The 25,649-nt window shown below is 40.0% G+C and overlaps 1 protein-coding gene across 1 annotated transcript; it reads left to right on the top strand.

The window, feature by feature from the left end:
* The first annotated feature begins 21,353 nt into the window (after positions 1-21,353).
* Positions 21,354-24,772, top strand: LOC110940358. Its single transcript, XM_022181907.2, has 5 exons — positions 21,354-21,804; positions 21,926-21,976; positions 23,904-24,037; positions 24,249-24,349; positions 24,470-24,772. The coding sequence occupies exons 1-5, from the start codon at positions 21,532-21,534 to the stop codon at positions 24,622-24,624; spliced, it is 714 nt and encodes a 237-aa protein (XP_022037599.1). The 5' UTR covers positions 21,354-21,531; the 3' UTR covers positions 24,625-24,772.
* The last annotated feature ends 877 nt before the right edge of the window (positions 24,773-25,649 follow it).

The raw sequence follows: 25,649 nt of genomic DNA, 5'->3' as shown, positions 1-25,649 counted from the left end.
CACCTGGTACCGTACAGGTAGTGTCGCCATATCTTAAGCGCGAAAACAACAGCTCCCAGCTCTAAATCGTGCGTCGTGTAGTTCCGTTCGTGAATCTTAAGTTGGCGTGAAGCGTAAGCAATAACCTTGTCGCGCTGCATTAACACACATCCAAGTCCCCGAATGGATGCATCACAATAAACCACGAAGTCATCTGTGCCCTCTGGCAAAGAGAGGATAGGTGCACTGCAAAGTCTATCCTTTAGGTGCTGAAAAGCAGTCTCCTGGGGCTCTCCCCAGCGATAGGTGACACCCTTCTGTGTCAGTAAGCGGCTGAGCAATCTTTGAAAAGTCTTTAATAAATCGTCTATAGTACCCCGCCAAACCCAAGAATTGGCGTATCTCCGTTGGTGTACGTGGTGCAGGCCAGTTTCTGATCGAATCTACCTTGGATGGATCGACATGGATCCCATCCTTGTTCACTACGTGGCCTAGAAAATGGACTTCACGAAGCCAAAAGTCGCATTTGGAAAACTTAGCGTACAGCTGTTCCTTCCGTAGGAGTTCCAGAATAAGGCGTAGATGCTGCTCGTGTTCCTCCTGACTTTTGGAGTAAATCAGAATGTCGTCAATGGATACTATGACGAACTTGTCTAGGTAGGGTTTGCTCACCCTGTTCATAAGGTCCATAAATACGGCAGGCGCGTTCAATAATATCAAACCATCCATCATATCAAACATAAAGTATAGTAGTTAAAATAATTCATAAAACCCAATACGATTCATGTTCAAACCAAACTTTGTTTGAGTAGCGGAAACATAATAATGAAAACTCAAAATAAGTTATAAGTTCAAATATCGTTCATTGCGTCTCCTCGTCCTAACACGAAAGCTCGACCTCTTGCCTCGTTACCATTGTTGTTGTTGTTTCCCCTGTTGTTGTTGTTCCCGTTGCCCTGGTTATTGTTGTTATGATTCTGGTTCAACTGAGGACAATCGCGTTTGTAATGACCTTCTGCCCCACACTGGAAACATCCCCGGTTTCCACGCTGTGGTTGCTGCTGCTGTGGGTTTTGAGGAGCTGGTGGCGGAAGTTGCTGATTCTGATTTGCTGGCCGTGAGCTTCTACAATCTTTGGCTTCGTGCCCTAGCTTGAGACATCTCTGACAACGTTCTTTGCGACACCTTCCACTGTGGTGCCTGTTACACTTGTTACATAGTGGGTGAACTCCCCGGTATCCACCCTGCTCCTGACTGCCAGATGACTGCTGACTCGAATTCTGGTAGTCATTCGTCCTGCGCTGCTGTGCTTGAGACTGAACGGATACGGATCCCCTGCTGGAATCCCCATCCCATTTCCGTTTGTTGTCGTTGGGTGTAGCAGAAGTAGCAGCTGGAGTAGTAGTTGCACTGACGCGTTTGGGCAGCTTGTTCTGTTCTACTGCCTGATCTGTGAGTCGATGGGCAAGACGCTGGATGTCTTGGATGTTGTCGAGGTTTGCCGATGTAACATGGCTCTGGATCTCTGGCGCAAGCCCCTTGAGATACAACTCAATGCGCTTCACTGGAGGGTCCACCATAGTTGGACATAGAATGGCCAGTTCGTTCGATCGCTTCGTGTAGGCTTCTATCTCTGACCCCGTCATCTTCAAATGATAAAACTCATTTTCCAGCTTGTGAATGTCGTCACGCGTGCAATACTCACCCTTGATAAGTTCTTTGAATTCGTTCCAGGGTGTGGCGTTAGCAGCTGCCAACCCTAAAATCTGAACTTGGGCGTTCCACCAAGTTAGTGCTATTCCTTCTAACGTGCCAGTGGCGTATTTCACCCTGCGAGCCTCAGGGCATTCACACATCTCGAACACAGACTCGAGCTTTTCAAACCAGTGGAGGAGTCCCACTGCCCCCTCTGTGCCGCTGAAGGTACTTGGACGACAGTCCATGAAGTTCTTAAAGGTGCAAACTTGCTGCTGCGCTGGTTGACCTATTGTGTACGAATAGGGCAAAGTTTATATACAAGGGCTAGTTTAGGAGTGTAGGATCTAAAGATCCTAGCATAAGTTACGACTACAGGATATACTACCTGCTTGAGCAGCTGCAAGTGCCGCAGCAACTTGAGCTTGAACGAGAGCCTCTAGCTGGGCTTGAGTCATGTTAATTCGTCCAGACATGATCTTCATTGTAAAAGTAATGTAAGTGAGAGTGGTTCGCGAGTAGGGCGATGACAGAAAAGTGTAAGCACGTAGGTATTCTCATGTAATAAAGTCGTGTGTATCTAAGCGTAATGCGAGCAAGGTTCTATATAGTTCTAGCAAACAGGCAATAAACATAAACTTTATTACCTAGGATGTCGAGTCTTGCACGTGGAGCGAAGCGTCGTTGTGGATCGTTGGGAGCACTGTTCTGGTTATAGTCTGGTTTTAATAAAACGTTTTCCCATTATTAAAACCAAGTTCTCTATAACCAATGGCTCTGATACCAATCTGTCACACCCCCAAAATTGTCACACCCCGATTTCCACGTGTCTCACCGGTGGGCCCGGTGGGGGATTACCGTGACGATGTTGGCAACAATATAGTCAAACCACACAATTATATAATGCACAGCGGAAGCTTAAAGATAAATATATAAACTTCAACCTCTGGTTGTAATATCAAATGTATTACAGAAGTTGAATATATCCACAGCGGATCAAAAAGTAATAATTATTGTTCATTCAGATGTAGCATCGAGTTTGCGAGACTATGTACGATGCTTAGGACGCCTATACCAGCCCATTTCGTATAGTACCTGCACTTAATCTTTTTGGGGAAAATACGTCAGTTTACACTGGTAAATACATTCAACTGACACATTTGAAAATGTTTATTAAAATTGATTTGAATGCACAAGGCACAAACTCTTTTATAACTTGGGAAAATTATTAAAATCTTGTGAACGTTTTACATGTTCTTTTATGCGTTCAGTAGCCCGGGTCGTGCCGGGTTAAAGATTTATAGACACACCACATTGCGTAAAACCGTAGTATAAAAACCAACGGCTACGTCTTTTAATTTAATGTCGACAATATATACCGGGTGTACGCCTACACCGGGATGTCGATGGTCGTGGCCATTTCGTAAAATGATGCCAAGGATATCCGGGACAACGGTCATTAAACCCCCCAAAGGCTTTTAAGAAACAAAACTGTTTAAATGAGCCGATCATATTATTTAATTAACCACCTAAGCGATGGAAAAATATAATGCTCAATCAAGCGGTATTAATATACCGTAACCCAAGCCCATATAGGGGAAATAAGTTAAAGTATTTACCTTTGCAAGTATATTTCCTTAATTTGGATTAAATCACCGATAGCTTTTACTGGGGCTCCTAATCTGGAACGAAGGTTTTAATTAACCTCTTAGAATCCTAACGAGTCGTTATAATGGCCGTAGCCTAGACTGGTTGGTTCCGATATGTGAATATGGTTTAATCGCGTGAAAAGGCGAAAACCGAGAATAGAGTGCGATTCTGACCCAACAAGTTCAGAGACTTGTTTTATATGGGTTTATGGTTCACACTCTGGATTTTGGGGTCCAAATAATATAATTTGACCCGTATCGGCTAATTTATGAAAACTAGTTTCATAAGCCGAACCGTGCGCGCAATAGGCGAAACGGTTAACCATGAGAGTCGTACGCTTATTTCCTAAGTCAATATGCCTTAAAGAGGTTGTGGTATCAGTAGGATACCTTCCGTGATGCCCGTAACGAGTTTAAGTTAATATTATGCCCCGTAGGGGCTTTTTGGTCATTTTAAAGACTTTTAAAAGAGCTTTTCGAGTTCTACTGGAAATCTGAGTTTCCCGAACAGCTTATAAAGCTTAAAATACTTTATTTATTATTTAAAATCAGTAGCAACTGGAATCGGGTCAAAAGACCTTGTAGAACTCATGTTTTGGCCGAAAAGGGTATATTCGGTATTTACCGAACCGTAGCCATAACCGCAGGTTACGAGCGAGGTAAAAATTATTAAAAATCTTTAAAATTCTCAAAATATTATTTTAATACAGTGGGTAAAAGTTTTGGTGACGAAATCTTGGTTTAGATAGGTGTTATGCTAATTGCGCCGTTAATTACTAAAGTTTACTTTAAATGCGCCATTTAGCATAACTCTCATTCTAGACCTCGGATTGACGTGAAACTTTTAAGGACATGCTTATAATTTAATAAGCAAGGTTCTGGTCCGTTCACGTGTCCGAAATACTCGTTTTATTTTCAAAATGGCGTTACGGTCAACTTTTAGGCGATTAACGGAAACACGTAAAAGACTCGGATAACTCATGAACCGATCACAGAGGTTTATACCAACATGTGACCTGGTCTTAAGAGAGTCCTAAGGTATATCTATACCTCACTAAAACGGGTCAGAACTGAAGTCAATGCAAAAGTCAAACTTTTGCGACATTCGGCTCCGAACCGGTTCAATATAGCAAATGATCGATTCAAATGAGCGCAAACAAGTTTATATACTTAATATCATATTTTAAGAGTGTCAAAACAGGTTTCTTAGTATGTACATTACAGATTATGCATAAATCGCTAAAATAGCTTTCTGTTGACTTTTTAAGTGCGCGTTTGACTCGATATTTGACATAGTTAGAGTGGTGATCAGGGGGAACCCTTTTAGAGGTTTATTACCCACATAAATACCAACTCAAAACCACTTTTGATTCGTCATAAGACTGAACCATTTGCAAGTTATTGTAGTGACAACCGTTAGTTACGACGGTTGTGTTTATAAGCTATAACTATGGAAATGTATGACCAAAATGGTTATGAACGACTTACAGAAGTGGTATCTTGCTTAGAGAGCAGAAGGGATGCTTGGGAGCCTTAGAATGATCAGAGATGAGTGTGTTTGAAGTGTGGTGAACTTATGAGCCAATGTGGCTATTTATAGTGTTCAAAAGCCTTCAAGATCATTACACAACAGCCTATAACTGATAATGGATGATGGGCAGGTGCCCCTAAGTGATATGGGTCGAGTAGGGGGCGCCCATGCTCTATTAATTGGTTGTTGGTCGTTCAAAGGCTCCAAAAGGCATGTAGTTACAAGTATTCTGCATCTGGGCGTTTTACGCGGCCCGCATGGGAGTCCCATGTATGTTTAATGCGGGTCGCCTGGAATTCAAATAACAGGCGCGTAAAACAGGAGGCTCGCGGCCCGCCTCAACTTAACCATAACCATCACGCGGGTCGCGAGAGGCCTGGTTTCCAGAAATTTTAAATCTTTTGAAATGATTACGAAATCCTGGTAATTAATAACGAAATCTTTCGTAATGATTTACCTGACCTTTCGGGTTTGAAGGGGTAACTTTGCGGTTTGGCCCTCGGTTATTTACCGATAGGGGCCTCGTGTTATTTACCCGCATTATTAAGTCCCCGGTTAGTTTATTAATTATTTGGAAAGCCTTAACTTTCACTGTTGACGCTTTTAACCCTTCTCATACGAATTTGAGTATAACTCTCTCGTTTTAAGACGGAACTTCGCGGAATTTATACAGTATATTCTAGTGAGCGTATAACACTGTTACGAAGCCTTGGGAACGTTAAAGGGTCACTCAGAGGTATAATTAAACATGTTGACACCGTTAACCCCTGTAGCTCGTAATCTCTCACTTTCTTCCGCGTTTCGCTTCCGTACGATCTATGTTCTATTCGTTTGAAGGTACAAGCATTATTTAGGGTTACTATACAGTATATTTACCCTTGTTGACATTTATAACCCTCGAATTTATATACTTTCAAGGTTTGTCAAAATTAATCCTTTATTCAATATTAATGCCACGTGTAAACAAATGACACGTGTTAACACATTATTGGACGCAAAAATTCGAGGTGTTACATCCTCACCCCCTTAAAATAAATCTCGACCCGAGATTTACTCAAATAAATAGGGGTACCTTTCTTTCATTGTGTCTTCGACTTCCCACGTATATTCAGGACCTCTACGAGCATCCCATTTGACTTTTACAATCGGTACGTGCTTTCTGCGAAGCTTCTTCACCTGTCGATCTTCAATCGACAAAGGTTTTTCTATGAACTTTAAGCTCTCATCTATATGCACATCTGTATGTGGAATCACCAACGATTCATCGGCGAAGCACTTTTTGAGATTGCAGATGTGGAACACATTGTGAATTCCATTGAGCTCTTCAGGCAAGTTCAACTTATAGGCGACTGACCCGACCCGTTCAATGACCTCAAAAGGTCCTATGTATCTCGGACTCAGTTTGCCTTTCTTGCCGAAACGCATCACCCCCTTCCAGGGTGATACCTTAAGCAACACTTTTTCACCTACTTCGAAGTGAAGATCCTTACGTTTTGGATCAGCGTAGCTTTTCTGCCTATCGCGGGCAGCCTTGAGACGTTCCCGGATCTGGACAATCTTGTCCGTTGTCTGGAAAACAATCTCTGGTCCTGATAATTGGACCTCTCCTACTTCCGCCCAACAAACAGGCGATCTACATTTCCTACCGTATAATGCCTCAAAAGGCGCAGCCTTTATGCTGGTGTGGTAGCTATTATTGTAGGAGAATTCGATTAGGGGTAGGTTCTTATCCCAGTTACCGCCTAAATCGATTGCACATGCACGAAGCATGTCTTCTAGCGTTTGGATAGTACGCTCACTTTGACCGTCCGTCTGTGGATGGTAAGCCGTACTAAAGTTTAAACGCGTGCCCAAAGATTGCTGGAAACTCTTCCAGAAATGAGACGTGTACCTGGTATCCCTGTCCGAGATAATAGTCACAGGTATGCCGTGTAAGGCTACAATCTTATCAACATAAAGTTGGGCTAACATATCGGAGCTATACGTCTCCTTGATGGGTAGAAAATGAGCTGATTTAGTCAGCCTATCGACTATGACCCATATTGTATCGTTTCCTTTCCTGGTTTTGGGTAACTTGGTTATGAAGTCCATAGTTACGCATTCCCACTTCCACTCGGGAAGCTCAGGCTGTTGTAGCAAGCCAGACGGCTTTTGGTGCTCGGCTTTGACTTGAGCACAAGTCAAGCACTTTGCTACATGGGCGGCTACAGACTTTTTCAAGCCTATCCACCAATAATTTGCCTTTAAGTCTTGGTACATTTTGTCTGCACCAGGATGGACTGAGTATTTGGAACTATGGGCTTCCTGGAGGATAACATCTCGTAGTCCTCCATAAATTGGAACCCATATACGTCCGTTCAATCTAAGGATTCCATCCTTGCTAAGAGTCAACTGCTCCTCAGTTACTCCCAGCTTTTCATTAGGGTAATTAGCTTCCAACACAGCCTCTCGCTGTGCAGCTAATATCTTTTCAATTAAATTGTTCTTGACCTCAATGCTTTTGGCATTGATTCGAATAGGTTTTACCCTTTCTTTCCTGCTCAAGGCATCAGCGACTACATTCGCTTTGCCGGGATGGTACCTGATCTCGCAATCATAGTCATTCAAGGTTTCCATCCAACGGCGTTGCCTCATGTTCAACTCTTTCTGATTGAACAGGTGCTGGAGGCTTTTGTGATCAGAATAAATCACAAATTTAATACCATAAAGGTAATGCCTCCACAATTTCAGTGCAAATACAACGGCACCCAACTCCAAATCATGGGTGGTGTAATTCTTTTCATGCACCTTTAATTGCCTTGAAGCATAGGCAATCACCTTGCCCTTCTGCATAAGCACACACCCCATGCCTGTGTGTGATGCATCGCAGTAAACTACGAATTCATCTGTACCCTCAGGTAAGGTCAACACAGGTGCGTTGCTTAGCTTTTGCTTCAGTATTTCGAAGGACTCTTGCTGCTTTGGGCCCCAAATAAACTTTTCTTTCTTCTTGGTTAGGGAAGTCAAGGGCGCAGCAATCCTCGAAAAATTTTCAATAAACCTCCGGTAGTATCCTGCTAATCCCAGGAAACTACGGATTTCGGTAGGCGTCTTTGGCTCTTGCCAGTTCATGACTGCCTCTACCTTAGCGGGATCCACTTGGATACCACGCTCACTCACAACGTGACCTAAAAACTGAACCTCTCGTAGCCAGAATTCACATTTCGAGAATTTGGCGTAGAGTTTCTCACGCTGTAGTAATTCGAGAATGCAACGGAGGTGCTTCTCGTGGTCAGCTTGGTTCTTGGAATATATAAGGATATCGTCGATGAAGACTATGACAAATTTGTCCAAATACGGCTTGCAGACGCGATTCATGAGATCCATGAACGCAGCCGGTGCATTTGTGAGCCCAAAAGGCATCACTAGGAACTCGTAATGACCATAGCGAGTCCTAAATGCTGTCTTATGTACATCCTCATCTCTGACCCTTAGTTGATGATAGCCCGACCTCAAGTCGATCTTCGAGAAGTAGCTCGCTCCTTGCAGCTGATCGAACAGATCATCGATCCTTGGCAAAGGATATCTGTTCTTTATGGTAACTTTATTTAGCTCTCGATAGTCGATGCACAACCGCATCGATCCGTCCTTCTTCTTTACAAATAGGACTGGTGCTCCCCAGGGAGATGAACTAGGTCTGATAAAACCTTTCGCCAGCAGTTCATCCAACTGGGTCCTCAGTTCTTTCATTTCCGTTGGAGCTAGCCTGTAAGGTGCTCTTGCTATCGGAGCTGCTCCAGGAATGATGTCTATTCTGAACTCCACTTGTCTATCTGGTGGCAAACCAGGTAGTTCTTCAGGAAAAACCTCGGGGTATTCAGAAATGACAGGAAGATCCTCGATCTTCGGCTTCGGTTCTTCAGTTATCACCTGAGCCATGTAAATTACGCAGCCTCTGTTCAAACACCTTGAAGCTTTGAGCATAGATACGTCCTCGGGTAACCCGTACTGCGTATCTCCTCGAATGGTAAGTGATTCACCACTCGGAGTCTTTAGCACTATATGCCTCTTGCCGCAAATGATTTGGGCCTGATTACGGGATAACCAGTCCATGCCTAGGACTATGTCGAAACCCGCTAGTTTGAAGGGAAGTAGAGATAGAGGAAAAGAATGGTTCTTAATGGACATTTCACATCCCTCTAGAACAGTGGAGACGGTTTCTATCGTGCCGTCTGCTAACTCTACTTCGTATTTCGCATCAAGGGTTTTGATAGGCATATTTAGTAGTTGGCAAAATTTCTGGTCTACAAAGGATTTATCAGCGCCAGAATCGAATAGTACTCTTGCAAATATATTATTTACGAGAAAAGTACATGTAAGCACGTTGTCGTTCTGGACCGCTTCCTTTGCATCCATGCGAAAAACTCTCGCATTTGACTTCTTTGTCTCTTCCGCCTTCTTGGCATACTTAGGGCAGTTACTCTTGATATGCCCCTTTTCGTTACAACCATAGCAGGTTGCATCCTTGATCTTTTTGCACTCCACAGTTTTATGATCCTTGGACTTGCATAGTCCACAGGAAGGAGTCTTTGATTGCGACTGTGAGTTCGATGCAAATCTACATTTCCCAGAGTGGGGTTTCTTGCAGATTTTGCAGTTGGGCCTTTCACCAGCTTGCCCATCTTTCTTTGTCTCAGCCCCTCTTTGCCGTCACCGTTTCCACGGTGCTTCTTTCCAGATCTTCGTGAGGTATCATCCTCACGTTTCCTCTTCTCAGCCTCCTTGCTCCTTAGGGTCCTCAGACGGACAGCGTCTAAGGTGAGAGACAAGGAGAGGTCAGTAACTGACCTGAAGGTCGTCGGCCGAGAGGCCTTTACACTCGCCTTTATTGCGGGCTCCAAGCCCCCAATGAAATGGGCAATTCTTCTAGGGTTCTGGTGTCACAAGGTATGGGACCAGACGAGACATTGTATTGAAACTCGTCAAATATGCCTGGCAGTCCAGGTTCGTCATCACCAGTGACACAAAGTCAGCCTCGATCTTCTCAACCTCATGCTGAGGACAGTAGTTTTCCTTAATGAGAGCAATAAATTCCTCCCATGTCATCTTGTACAAAGCAGACTTACCCGATGCCTGCACCAACGCTCTCCACCATGCCAGGGCCTCGCCCTTAAATGACTAGGACACATACTTCACCACATCCCTCGCTGCACACCCGCTGATGTCCACTATAGTGTCCATCTCATCTAGCCAGGTGATACAATCAACAGCACCTTTCTCCCCTGTAAATTCCCAGGGCTTACACGATACAAAGTATTTGTAGGTGCAACCCTTAGCATTTGATGCATCGGTATATTCTCTATCGCGATGAACGCTGTTCTCAGTGGACGAGTGTTTGTCGTCATCTTTCTTGGGTTGAGAGGGTGGTTTGGAGTGTGTCTTTGGTTTAGAGGGTGGTTTTGACACGGTTCTGCCTTGGGACTCAGTATATTGACGATCAAGAGCTGCCTGAACAGCATTGTCAATCAGAGCCTTCAGTTGTGCGCCTGTCAAATGCACTGGCGCATTGTCGTATTCATCATCATTAGTATGGCTATTCTCTCCGTTGGGATCCGCCATTGTAACTTGAATCTGTTACAGAAGATAACAAAATTTTATTCAGGAGATTATTATATAATTGTCTTTTATGACAATTTGTCAACCATGGTACAGAGACCATATTCGGTTAACTTATTATTTCATTACAATATTAGGATTTGAATATATCCTATTTCAGCTATATAAATAGTATTGGCGGCATAAAGCCTAATCACGAGGATGTTTTATAATTTTAGCCGAGATTTCAGAGAATCAAAGGCATAGAGATTTGAACCGTAGTTCTTTTATCTCTTTCTGACAGGGAGTCATAGACCACCACTGCCTTTTGTCGTTATAAGACATTTATTACGGCCCATAGGCACTACACCTCTAATGGATGTTTTAATATGGTTGGCCCGTAGGCACTACATCTCTAATGGATGTTTTAATAAGGTTGGCCCGCAGGCACTACATCTCTAATGGATGTTTTAATAAGGTTGGCCCGTAGGCACTACATCACTAATGGATGTTTTAATAATACTGGCCCGTAGGCACTACATCACTAATGGATGTTTTAATAATATTGGCCCGTAGGCACTACATCACTAATGGATGTTTTAATAATATTGGCCCGTAGGCACTACATCACTAACGGATGTTTTAATAAGATTGATCACCTTCATTGGTGATTTAACCCACGATTTATAAATCATTTAGTTGGGTTTTGAAATCCTTAAAGGATTATTGTATAAGAATGACGTGCGTAATTTTAACGAATCACATCTGCCATGATTGTTAACATGCGTACAGAGGTTAACAGGGAATCAGAATCTTTTCAATTAGGTCGTACCATCTTGACTGGATCTTAAAAGACACCAAGCTAGGTTTCACCTTTTAAGATTCTTTATCTAGGCAGATCAATATAAAAGGAATGGTTTTGATTTATTTTATACATATTTAAAACAAAACTCATAACATACATTCCATGATCTCAAATACAATTACATATTGCCCTAAACGGGTGTTTCAAATAGTACATACCTCCATAGAGGTTTAAAATAAGTGACAAGTCCACGCAGGGACTGATATAAGATAGGTGTCCATGTAAGGACTAAAAGATAAGTCCACGTAGGGACTGAAATACGATAAGTGTCCACGCAGGGACTTATTTCAAAATAGAAATTTCATTAGTACAACTATTAAGGGCTAGTGGTCACGTTTCTTCTTTTTGCCCTTTAGTAGGTTTGCCAAGCCCTTGAGAAATCCTCGGTGGCTTTTCTTTTCTTCCTCGAACTCTCTCTCTCCACACGATCTAGTCGATGGAGTATCTCTTCCTGTTCAGGAGGAGAAAATCGTGGTTGCGGCGCTTGATGCGGAACTGGGGGTCTGGGAGGTATTGGATACCCATGAGCTGAGTAGTCCGGTGGTCCCATGTTTCCATGTGCTCCGTCAGGGTAGCGCGCATTATATCTTGCCGACACCACATATGGGTCGCGCTCATAGCCGTAGTTGTATTGTGCTTGTGACGGTTCGAACGGGTTGTAAGCCGTTGGACCTGTGTAAGCAGGTATGGGTTGGTCATACCCGAATGGTGGCGAATTTTGTGCAGCTGGTGCGGAGTTCGCCTCCTGTATAGGACTTGAAGGTCCTTCTTCTTGTAGTGGCGGATAGTGGCTACTACTAGAATGTCGAGGAGTGCTGAAGTGGATACCCCCTCCTCCTCGTGTAGACATACGAGCATTTGTCCTCCTACGCCTTGGCGGATCAGGTATTACTGGTTGCGCCGGTGGCGGAGGTGGTGGCGTAACTGCCACAAAGCGTGAATCCTCAGAGGGATCCTGTGGATGTCGCGGTTGTTGTGATGTCTGTTGAGGTGGCGTGTAGTACCACTCATGTCGGTCAAACATCGCTTGGAAACTGTCAGGTCCCTGATAGGGTGTGCCATGGAAGGATGACCCATCAGAGACTTCTATCGGATGCGTGGGCGTACCACGCGCAGGTTCAGTTGGATCAGTATCTTCGTCCATATGATCCTCGGAGAAATGATCTTGCGGCCCTAATGGAACAAAGCCTGAAGGTTCCTGTATGTAGTCAGCCAGATTAAACTGACCTATGAAGTATGGAGTAGGGTCGTCGTAATTTCAGTGCGATACCGAACGTTGTAGGGGTATGAAGGAAGGTTGTGGGTTGTTGGGATCATTCTCTGAGTTTGGCCCAAAGGAGTGCCGATAAGATGGCGTCGAGCTGTGTGAGGTGGAATGCCTCGCGGGTTCGTAGAGATCTCTTCGTCGTTGTGGTTCTTCGCTCCTTGTCATTGAAGGATGTCTTGTACCTGATGGTCCAGCTTCGTTATCGTGATGTGTCACGATTTCTCCTCTGCCTCTTCTTCCCCTTCCTCTTCCTCGGAATATAACAGGTGGCATTTTCCTGCTTTATAAAACTTTAAATTCCAATAATAAAAGAAAAGACAAAACTGGAATAACAATTCGAATTTGTCCTAAGTTATTGTCTAGACTCAAGTATGTGCAATTGTGTCATTGAGATTAAACACAATAGGATAGTGTTTAGTTCACTCAATGTTGGCTCTGATACCAACCTGTCACACCCCGATTTCCACGTGTCTCACCGGTGGGCCCGGTGGGGGATTACCGTGACGATGTTGGCAACAATATAGTCAAACCACACAATTATATAATGCACAGCGGAAGCTTAAGATAAATATATAAACTTCAACCTCTGGTTGTAATATCAAATGTATTACAGAAGTTGAATATATCCACAGCGGATCAAAAAGTAATAAATATTGTTCATTCAGATGCAGCATCGAGTTTGCGAGACTATGTACGATGCTTAGGACGCCTATACCAGCCCATTTCGTATAGTACCTGCACTTAATCTTTTTGGGGAAAATACGTCAGTTTACACTGGTAAATACATTCAACTGACACATTTGAAAATGTTTATTAAAATTGATTTGAATGCACAAGGCACAAACTCTTTTATAACTTGGGAAAATTATTAAAATCTTGTGAACGTTTTACATGTTCTTTTATGCGTTCAGTAGCCCGGGTCGTGCCGGGTTAAAGATTTATAGACACACCACATTGCGTAAAACCGTAGTATAAAAACCAACGGCTACGTCTTTTAATTTAATGTCGACAATATATACCGGGTGTACGCCTACACCGGGATGTCGATGGTCGTGGCCATTTCGTAAAATGATGCCAAGGATATCCGGGACAACGGTCATTAAACCCCCCAAAGGCTTTTAAGAAACAAAACTGTTTAAATGAGCCGATCATATTATTTAATTAACCACCTAAGCGATGGAAGAATATAATGCTCAATCAAGCGGTATTAATATACCGTAACCCAAGCCCATATAGGGGAAATAAGTTAAAGTATTTACCTTTGCAAGTATATTTCCTTAATTTGGATTAAATCACCGATAGCTTTTACTGGGGCTCCTAATCTGGAACGAAGGTTTTAATTAACCTCTTAGAATCCTAACGAGTCGTTATAATGGCCGTAGCCTAGACCGGTTGGTTCCGATATGTGAATACGGTTTAATCGCGTGAAAAGGAGAAAACCGAGAATGGAGTGCGATTCTGACCCAACAAGTTCAGAGACTTGTTTTATATGGGTTTATGGTTCACACTCTGGATTTTGGGGTCCAAATAATATAATTTGACCCGTATCGGCTAATTTATGAAAACTAGTTTCATAAGCCGAACCGTGCGCGCAATAGGCGAAACGGTTAACCATGAGAGTCGTACGCTTATTTCCTAAGTCAATATGCCTTAAAGAGGTTGTGGTATCAGTAGGATACCTTCCGTGATGCCCGTAACGAGTTTAAGTTAATATTATGCCTCGTAGGGGCTTTTCGGTCATTTTAAAGACTTTTAAAGAGCTTTTCGAGTTCTACAGGAAACCTGAGTTTCCCGAACAGTTTATAAAGTCTAAAATACTTTATTTATTATTTAAAATCAGTAGCAACTGGAATCGGGTCAAAAGACCTTGTAGAACTCAAGTTTTGGCCAAAAAGGGCATATTCGGTATTTACCGAACCGTAGCCATAACCGCAGGTTATGAGCGAGGTAAAAATTATTAAAAATCTTTAAAATTCCCAAAATATTATTTTAATACAGTGGGTAAAAGTTTTGGTGACGAAATCTTGGTTTAGATAGGTGTTATGCTAATTGCGCCGTTAATTACTAAAGTTTACTTTAAATGCGCTATTTAGCATAACTCTCATTCTAGAACTCGGATTGACGTGAAACTTTAAGGACATGCTTATAATTTAATAAGCAAGGTTCTGGTCCATTCACGTGTCCGAAATACTCGTTTTATTTTCAAAATGGCGTTACGGTCAACTTTTAGGCGATTAACGGAAATGCGCAAAAGACTCGGATAACTCATGAACCGATTACAGAGGTTTATACCATCATGTAACCTGGTCCTAAGAGAGTCCTAAGGTATGTCTATACCTTACTAAAACGGGTCAGAACTGAAGTCAATGCAAAAGTCGAACTTTTGCGACATTCGGCTCCGAACCGGGTCAATATAGCAAATGGTCGATTCAAACGAGCGCAAACAAGTTTATTTACTTAATATCATGTTTTATGAGTGTCAAAACAGGTTTCTTAGTATGTACATTACAGATTATGCATAAATCGCTAAAATAGCTTTCTGTTGACTTTTTAACCGCACGTTTGACTCGATATTTGGCATGGTTAGAGTGGTGATCAGGGGGAACCCTTTTAGAGGTTTATTACCCACATAAATACCAACTCAAAACCACCTTTGATTCATCGTAAGACTGAACCATTTGTAAGTTATTGTAATGACAACCGTTAGTTACGACGGCTGTGTTTATAAGCTATAACTATGGAAATGCAAGACCATATTGATTGTGAACGACTTACAGAAGTTATTTCTTGCTTATAGAGCAGAGATGGATGCTTGGGAGCCTTAGAATGATCAGAGATGAGTGTGTTTGAAGTGTGGTGAACTTATGAGCCAATGTGGCTATTTATAGTGTTCAAAAGCCTTCAAGATCATTACACAACAGCCTATAACTGATAATGGATGATGGGCAGGTGCCCCTAAGTGATATGGGTCGAGTAGGGGGCGCCCATGCTCCATTAATTGGTTGTTGGTCGTTCAAAGGCTCCAAAAGGCATGTAGTTACAAGTATTCTGCATCTGGGCGTTTTACGCGGCCCGCATGGGAGTTCCATGCTGGTTTAATGCGGGTCGCATGGGATTCAAATAACAGGCGCGTAAAACAGGAGGCTCGCGGCCCGCCTCAACTTATCCCTAACCTTCACGCGGGTCGCGAGAGGTTATAAATTCAGAAATTTTAAATCTTTTGTCATGATTGCGAAATCCTGGTAATTAATAACGAAATCTTTCGTAATGATTTACCTGACCTTTCGGGTTCGAAGGGGTAACTTTGCGGTTTGGCCCTCGGTTATTTACCGATAGGGGCCTCGTGTTATTTACCCGCATTATTAAGTCCCCGGTTAGTTTATTAATTATTTGGAAAGCCTTAACTTTCACTGTTGACGCTTTTAACCCTTCTCCTACGAATTCGATCGTAACTTTCTCGTTTCATAACGAAACTTCGCGAAATTTATATATTATATTTTAGTGAGTGTATAATACCGTTACAAAGCCTTGGGAACGTCAAAGGGTCACTCAGAGGTATAATTAAACATGTTGACACGGTTAACCCCTGTAGCTTGTAATCTCTCACTTTCTTTCGCGTTTCGCTTCTGTACGATCTATAAATTATTCGTTTGAAGGTTCAAGCGTTTATTTAGGGTTACTATACAGTATATTTACCCTTGTTGACATTTATAACCCTCGAATTTATATACTTTCAAGGTTTGTCAAAATTAGTCCTTTATTTAATATCAATGCCACGTGTAAACAAATGACACGTGTTAGCACATAATTGGTCACAAAAATTCGAGGTGTTACACAAATATGGTAACCGTTTCAAAACCCCCATCAATCTCCTATAAATCAGCGAATTTATGGTAACTGTTTCAAAACCCCCATCAATCTCCTAAAAAATCAGCGAATTTCTCGTACTGAAATAAATTTTTCGATTTCCTTCACAACAACTTTTTATAACACTATAAAGAACAATATATTACATGATAAAACACTATAGGAAGATATAACACTATCTGTTTACTATAAGACACTATATATAAATAAAACACTGTTGATGGGGGATAAAACACTATGAAAAGGAACAGTATATTACATGATAAAACACTATAGGAAGATATAACACTATCTGTTTACTGTAAGACACTATATAGAATAAAACACTATTGATGAGGATAAAACACTATGAAAGGAAGAGTATATTACATGATACAACATTATAAAAAGATATAACACTATCTGTTTACTGTAAAACACTATACAGAATAAAACACTATTGATGGGGATAAAACACTATGAAAAGGAGATTAAAGATACATGTACATAATATAACACTATTGACTGGGGAATATAACACTACAACAAGAACTTACCGTAAACAATTAAATATATAGAACAAGTCGAATTCGAATTACATCCCTAATATATCGTCTGATATTTTTGGCAGTTATCTTTGGAAATCAATTAATTGATAAGAATGGACAATTACTAATATACCCTTTTGAATTAATTAAGATAAGGGACACTTGTCATTCCCAAATTATTTCTCACACTTCTCACAAAAGTTGGACTTTTTACAGGATCCTCTACCTACATATATATATATATATATATATATATATATATATATATATATACATATATATATAGAATAAAAACCCGTTAGGAACCACCCTTTATTTCTAGAACCGCGAGAACCAATGTGAAGACAACAAAAAATACCTAAAAAAATTAAAAACAAACAAAAATATTTTTTATAAAAAAATGCTACATTTTGTCACTAAAAAAACTGAACAATACTGATGCAACATGTGCAATGCAACTTGTGCAATGTTGCACATGTTGCATCGGTACTGTTGTTCTTTGTTTTTTTAATGACGAAATTTAGCGATTATTAATAAAAATTAAAAAAAACTTTTTTTAGCATTTAGTTGTGGGGTTCAGCTTTATGGTTTAGTTTTTAGCATTTAGTTTGGGTGGGGGGGTTTAAAAATATTTTATCAGCAAGAAATACTGGCGAGTTCATTCAATTTTATAAAAAAACACATTGTTATAATTTTACAGTATTAAGGGTAATTACAACGTTTTTATCTAATAAAACTCCAAGTGTTTGTCACTCGACGGATCTGTAACTATGGTCATATCACACATTGACTAACCCATCGTCCAGTTGTGAAGATTATCAATTACTGTATACAAACCCTATAATACTGGCAGTAATTGTAGAATACAAAAACTTAATCCCTGTACGTATAACATTTAAAGTTTTGTAAAACAGTTTGAAAAAAATAGAGAATGACTCACATTGTAAACTTAGGTTTTTTTATAAGCTTCCTGGAAATATTTTCTAATAATTTTCTTGAGTTCTTATTAAAAATATACAATGCACGCATGTTAGTATAATAACCCAATTCAAATTTATCAATATGTCACGAGATAGAACCCCAACTTAGTTTACAAACATAGCCTTTATCAGGCAGCGCTTTGGCGTCAATTGCTGGGCTCAAGATCGATCGGCCAGAGTATCGAATCAGTGATAAGGGGTTAAAACACTTACAACGGGGCAGAGCTTCGTGATTTTAGGGGTATTATAACAAATATTTTCGTGCTATATAACTTTGAGAGAGAAAAGAATTGAACGAGATGGGACAGAGGCTGATCGACTCTATTTATAGTTGTTCTGGGACTCCGTCGCGTCCCACGACGCACTCGGGCGAAGCCCGTCGTGGGCCGCCACCCCCACTAGCTAGGGTTAGGCTTGACCATGCATCGGAGTAGACTTGACACGCACATGACACGTGCCTAAGGAGTAACCGACAAGTTAGAGGTCGTCGCGCCTCGCGAAGGGATTCCCCTTCGTCTGTCGCAGGCCGCGACAGGCACATAAACTTTATTTTATTTATTTTTTATTTAAAAAAATAAAAAAGGTGAAAACAGCTTGCGGCCACAAGCTATTAGAGGTGTTGGTTTGTATTTTTGAATGCTTATCTCCCAACTACTTGCATTTAATACCCAACTAACTTAAACCCTAATTGCCCAACTATAAATACCCCAATTCCCCATCCATTTTACCGCTTTACAACACTCTAAACGCTCTCAAAAGCACTCTCAAACTCAGCTTAGTTTCAGTAGAATTGAGTAAAAACTTTCAACAATTCTAAGTGAGTTCTAACTCACTTATTCCTCTATTTCTTTCTTGTTTATTCTTCTAAAACACTTGGATAACCTCTAGGAAGGTTTTCACAAGTTTGCTTGGGCAAACTAAGGTGAAACCTCACCATATTTGTATATTTGTGGCCCAAAGTGCATTAAACTTTCTGCTATCTTCATGTTTTTTATAGAAACTTGGTAGAATCTTGTTCCCACCAAGCTCACATCTTATTCTATGGTTGTGGGTTTGTGTTAGGATTATTTCCATCAAAGTTTTGAGTTCAAACACTCATTTAAATTTTGTTTATACATGGTAATCCAATGATGAAAGAAGAAGAAGTCATCATCTTCCATATGTGAACTTGTGACTTGTGAAGTGTAAACAAATGGAAGCTTTGGCTTTCCAAACTAAGTTCCACTCCTTCATTTGAACCTTGTGTATGAACACTCTTGTGACTTGCTAGAATCAAAGTACCATAGCCCCGTCTAGCCTCCGACACTTAGTATTACCTTTCCATGTCGTGTTGGCACACCCGGGTTGTAGTGTACTTGGTCACTTGAGCTTATGTTAGATAGGTTTATTTTCTTGTTATTCATGACCCTCCAAACCATCTTCATGATGGTTTGTGTAGTGGTGAATCATATAATGAGGTTTTAACCTCCATGCTTGACAATACATGATACTACATCATATTCTTGATTAGACTTAGTTTGCGTCATTATTATTATCACTATATAAGTATATAAACTATGTAAAACATGGCTGAATTTGTGATGATAATCAAGTCGTGATTATTCGTCTTAAACCTAGGCTAATATATATAAGATTCTAAGATACTTGTTATGATTCTAATGGGCAATTTGGGACCCATGAAACCAGTTATTATAGTGTCAACAAACGAGCTCTTAGAACTAGATATTATTTTCGTATACATACTTTTGATACTTTAAATTCCACTTCTGAAACTTCCATTCCAATTCCATGAACTTACAGACCTTCGTTTCCCCCGTGTAGGGTGACTTGGTGATTCCATCCTCAAGTACTCAACACTTCAGGAAATTATCAAGTTTGAAGCTTGCAAAACCGTGAGTACACTTGACCCATTTACGTTTTACACATTTTTGGGTGCAACATGTTAGCTTATTAAAATCACAACACTTAATCTTTATCTTTATGCACAAACAATCCAATACATGCATGCAACGTTATACTTGATTCGTCTATCTAGGTTTGTTCGTTTTGTGATTGAACTTGTCATTAACTTTGATGAAGCCTACCTTTAACATGTATAGCGCAATAGGAGTAACGCACCGCCTGTGAACTTGGGTTATGTTAAGAATCTTTTACTTGCGTGAACTTTGGTTTGACTTGTTTATCACATGCTAGATTTACGCTAATCTTGAATAACTTAGTTTTCCATGTGGGTTGGTTTTAAACATTTTTATACTTATGTTATGTACTTAAAACTTGTGTACTCGCCAATGCTTTTTGTGTCCAACTATACTTTTTAACATGTTGCAGGTTGATAATGTTGATTATGATAAAATCTAGTAGGGATGACACTAGAAACGCATTTTTAAATTACTAGAATTGTTATCTCATTTTATTGAACTTGTTGTATTTTGTCTTTTGATGTTGTAATTTGAATTTCTCATGATGTACTTGACAATTTATGATATGCAATGAAATCGGTTTTGAATTAAATTATTCTCACATAATGTTATGAAGTCTTTGAGAAATCTCGTTCGTCTCACTCCTATGTTTCCGCCATCGGTTAGGGTGTGACAACCACCATCACCACATTTGAATCACCACCCCGAAAATCCCCAAAACCAGATCTGTAAATTTGTAATCCCTCACAGCCTAAAATCCCCAAAACCAACATCGACAGTCATTTGGGCATTAAAAACTTGTACCTTATATTTTGTGCATTATAGATTTGTACCTTATTTATTTGTGTAACTTGGTGGACGGAGTTAGTAACTTGGACTTAAATGATTACAACTTGAAAAATTAGGTACTCAAATAATAAAAATTAATAATTAATCTTAAACGATAGTTAAAACCGCAAAAAATAGAAACTTAAATCAAATTTACCTTTTTTCCCCTTTTGTTGCGTTTGTTATTTACTTTAGGGGTTGTTTGTTTAACTATTAATCAGGCTTTTAATAATTTAACATTTAATGGTTCAGACTGTTTGTTTTTCAAACAGATATCTGAATGGTTCAGACATTTGTCTCTCAATGGTTAACCATTATTCTAAAGCTGGATGGTTAAGACCTCTTACCTGAATTGATCAGACATTTCCCTCTGAACGGGTAAACATTATACTGTCTCTTAATAGTTCAGATATCTTAATGGTTCAATATTTGTGTTTGAAATTCCTTATTTTAACTCCTCCCAAAAGTTAATAAATCAAAAACTGTAATTTATTAACTTATTCTCTCACAAAAGTAAAAAGTAATCCCGAACAACTTTTTAACGTTTTAAAAAGTTAATAAGTTAAAAATAATCCGAACAACTTTTTAAGTTTTTAAAAAGTTAACAAGTTAAAATTCGGTGAAAATAAGCAAATCCCAAACACCCCTAGTTAATGGCTCCGGATATGAAATTTGCCCTTCAAAAAAAAAAAGTTAATGGCTCCGGACACTACCCTTTCACCATTGTTGTATAGAAAGTTGTAATTAACTCCCAAAGTTTTACGACGGTTGAGTAGACACCGCGCAGCGTTCTTTGGGCGCTACCACCACTTTACCTCCTACCACCATCACCACCACCTTCAAATTAGTAATGAATCTCGCTTCTGTCAGTTTCCCCAGTCAATTTCGATCTCTCCGCCATACGGATCGTGTCTCTACACTGTCGTCACCACCACTGCTCCTCCCTCGTTTTGTTGCCGTTCGCTCCAATCCTATTCCTACCGGCATAAATATCGGAATTCCTCTGGAAAATGTTACTGCTAAACACTTTGCGGTTGAAGTTAGGAACCCTAGGTTTCCAGTCAGATTAAGCTTAAGCTTAAGCGATCAGGCTTTCTTTCTCTTAACATTCATCGCTTGCACGGTCATTCCTCATCCTTTATTGCTATTCATCCATCATAGTTTGCTTATAGCTAGCTATTGCCAGAAATCAACTTGGATTTTGTAGCACAATGCTTAATGTTTGATGTATGTATGCATTGCAGGCTACAGCATCATTTGTTGGTTTTGTCATGGCAGCTGTTCCAGCACTATATGTAAGATTTTCGCTTTCATTTGTCTGATTCATATATCATTTTGATCTGCTTTCATGATATGCTCTCTGCAATGTTTGGTGGATGCCTGTCTAAGACCATGAATAATGCCCCCACCCATGGGCATTGTGCGACACATGTCATCCCAGTCCGCAAAGGGGCATTATGGGCGTTTTCACAAATGGGCGTAGTGGGATAATGCCCCATCAATGATTACCCAATTATTGTTTTCTTGTTTTTTTTTTAATTTAAAGTTAATGGTATTTGAGTTGGAATGATCTCATTGGCCAAGCATATTGAAGAGAGGCGTTGATTGAAGCATGCCTTGAAGGATTTTTTGAAAAAGAACACCCTAAAACGCCAAGGGGGTGGGGCTTGGGCGTGGTTGGGGGAGAAAGACGCCAAAAATTTTACCACTACGGGTGGTCTAGTGATGCTTTTAAATGTGTGGTTTGTATGCTTTTTATTTTGTTTTAGAGCTGATGCAATGCAAATATCCTTGACCAAACTTCTTTTATTAATGACCTTTCTTTGAAGAAGAAATCAGTTAACCATTACTTTAAATTGAGGAAGAGTTCTAGTTTTTGTGACACTTAAAGTTTTTGATCCCAAAATTATTGAACTCAAATTTGAATTAGTTATATTAGAAATATCTTTTAATACTTTGTTACAATTAGGAAAGCTCTCTTTAGCTGTGGAAAGTGATAACATAGATGTAAATGTGCCTACACCTACTTTCGGTTAATGTTATTGGTTGATCAATGAAATTCATTGAGGTGTTATAAGTGTTGAACTAGATGCTTTGTGCATATATTGATTAACCAGCCTAGAGTCAGTGAGTCACATCCGCACGTGACTAGGTTGTAGCTTTGGTTGAAGTCATGAACAAGTAGTTTACATCATGAGAGTATAAAATGAAACAAAATCCTTAATCACCTCCAAATCATACTATCGTTCTTAAATAGGTCAAAATCACTCTAAATATTTCTAAAGCTCAATGGCTACATATCTAGTTGAGAATTGATATGATATATATGAAGCTCAAATGTGCATATGTCGAATAGAAGAATTAGTACATGTAGCTTTAAGAACAATGTGGCGATGGACGATGGTTGAGAAAGAGTGTGTATCGTTCTTTTCGTGGAATACTTGATTCTTCATTAAATGAATTGTGGACTTGGTGTTCATCATATCTTGGGATAGTCTCATTAGCTTGGTTTTAAATTGCGTGATGCGCTCCGATGCGTTTAGTCCAAAAATCTGATGCGCGATGCGAGCGCATCACGTATGTGATGCGTTCTTTATAAAAAAATAGTTAAAAATTATTTATACATAAAAACTTATAAAAACATACTTAAAGTAAAACAACTGACGTAATTAGAAGATAAGAGTTGTGTTTTTTGGTTCAAATCAAGCGTACTAAGATGTTAATTATGGAAAAAACCGAACACAGTTCATAAAATCTGGAAAAAAAACATAAGAAACAATGTTGCGTGCATCAGAGCGCATTATGTGATGAGCGCATTATGCGAAATGCGCGCAATATTCTCGCATCACGTAAACGCATCGCATCAGCTGTTGCGATGTGCTCTCATTGGTGCATCGGGCGCATCACGCATTATGCGCGCATTTTAAAACTAAGCTCATTAGTTTCCAAGCTGTCAAAATCATCTCCTGGTTGATCCATTTGAACTTTTGGGGGTCTCTTAGTTATCATTCAACATGAGCTGATCCCATTTGTAGTATCTAATCTTATGTCATAACAATAACAACTTAATAGATTATATGGGTTTCATTTCCATATACTTGTTTAATCTTTGTAGCTCCACATAGTTGTGTTTGTGTGATCACGTTATATTAGGAACTAAAATAAGGGCCTGGTGTATTTTGACCAAAGTAGCCGAGTAACATAGTTGTGTGTGTGTGACAGGCGATGAGCAGAACTGCAATTGCTGTTGCAAAGCTGGCAGATACTGCTCGTGAGGAGCTTCCTAGTACCATGGCTGCAATCAGGCTTTCTGGCATGGAAATCAGTGATCTTACCCTCGAGCTTAGTGACTTGAGGTTATTGGTTGTCACTTTCTTTTAATTTACAAAAAGATTGCAATTTTCTGCTATTTGGTCATTGGAATAATTGATTGTATTGATTTTGGATCACAAGATTTCTTTACATTGTCAGTATTCAGTAACAGCCAAACACTTGCCCTAATCTTTCATCATTAACCTTGAAACGGGAGCCTGATTTACTAATGATCGTCTTAACTTTTGAGTTCAGCCAGGAGATCTCTGATGGGGTAAACAAGTCCGCTCAAGCTGTGCAAGCAGCAGAAGCTGGAGTCAGACAAATTGGTTCATTGGCTCGACAAAAAACTCTGTGTATGCATTTTGATCCTTTAGAAATAGAACTTCATTGAAATTGAAACCTCTTTTTTTTTTTTTTTTTTCGAATCATGTATTGAGGCTCAAATTTCTAGCTTCTTGTTTTGCATACAACAGCGATGATTGAGGAACGAGCAAACCTTCCTGTGATCTCAATACAACCTGTTGTTGCTGGGGTGGCCAAGAAGACTTCCCAGGCTGTGGGCCATGCCAGTAAAAGATTTATGAATATCATATCCACGAGTTTAGGAGATGAAAGAATCGACATCTAACAAACTCAATATATATTTGCATCTTCTGCTTTGCAAGCTATAATGCATAAACCCAAAACCTTGATGCAAATGTTTGTTGAAATAAACAACTTAGAATGCAATAATAGCTGTAACAAACCACATTGTTGTATATATTGTTTTGAAATGACTTGACTTTCTAAAATAAAAATAAGAGTAAAATGCACGGATAGTCCCTGTGGTTTGGTGAAATTTCACCTTTAGTCCCCAACTTTTCAAAATTACACTCTTAGTCCCTGTGGTTTGACAAGTTGTTACTCGGATAGTCCCCAAAGTGGATGGAGGTTAGTTTTTCTGGTTAAGTGGGTGTGAAATGACAAGGGCTATCTGAGTAACAACTTGTCAAACCACAGGGACTATCTGAGTAACCTTCATCCGCTTTAGGGACTATCCGAGTAACAACTTGTCAAACCACAGGGACTAAGAGTGTAATTCTGAAAAGTTGGGGACTAAAGGTGAAATTTCACCAAACCACAGGGACTATCCGTGCATTTTACTCTAAAAATAAATACCTCCTTTAAGTTTAAATTTTATTAAAAAAAACATTTTAATGAACTGGAAAAGTTGAACAAAGGGTTGAACCCACAATTCTTGGATTATTAAAAAGTTGGAATATTCGAAGATGTTCAATCTTTTCTTATTCTCTGCATTGCATCAAAGTGGGGCTGCTGTCTGGATATCAATATATGTCAAGTTTAGTTTATATGACTATGTGATTGGGTCTGTTCTCAAGCTGAGCTGAGCTGAGCTAGGGTTGGGTTGTAACTTGAAAGTTTACGAGCTAGCTTGGTTCCGCTTGACATTGCTGAGATGGTCCAAACCTATGGATGGAAAGAGGATTGCAACATATCCTAGGTTTCTAACCTTGATTAAAAAAAAGTTGGGAGCCAATTTTAAACCCACTTAGTCATTTCAATGTGTTTAATTATGAAAAATCTTTTTGAACCTCGAATCAACTTCTGAGATGTATGATGAGGGTATTGTGTTTTTACCAACAATGCTTGTAT

This window comes from Helianthus annuus, chromosome 5 (assembly GCF_002127325.2).
Source record: "Helianthus annuus cultivar XRQ/B chromosome 5, HanXRQr2.0-SUNRISE, whole genome shotgun sequence".
NCBI classification, from domain to species: Eukaryota; Viridiplantae; Streptophyta; class Magnoliopsida; order Asterales; family Asteraceae; genus Helianthus; species Helianthus annuus.
The sequence above is the reverse complement of the archived record's forward strand: the minus strand, read 5'-3'. Positions and strand labels throughout refer to the sequence as shown.

Coding starts and splice junctions, on each gene's coding strand:
- LOC110940358 (XM_022181907.2), top strand. CDS start 21,532: ATGAATCTCGCTTCTGTCAGTTTCCCCAGTCAATTTCGATCTCTCCGC. Junction 24,038..24,248: donor CTCGAGCTTAGTGACTTGAG/GTTATTGGTTGT, acceptor TTTTGAGTTCAG/CCAGGAGATCTCTGATGGGG. Junction 24,350..24,469: donor GGCTCGACAAAAAACTCTGT/GTATGCATTTTG, acceptor TGCATACAACAG/CGATGATTGAGGAACGAGCA.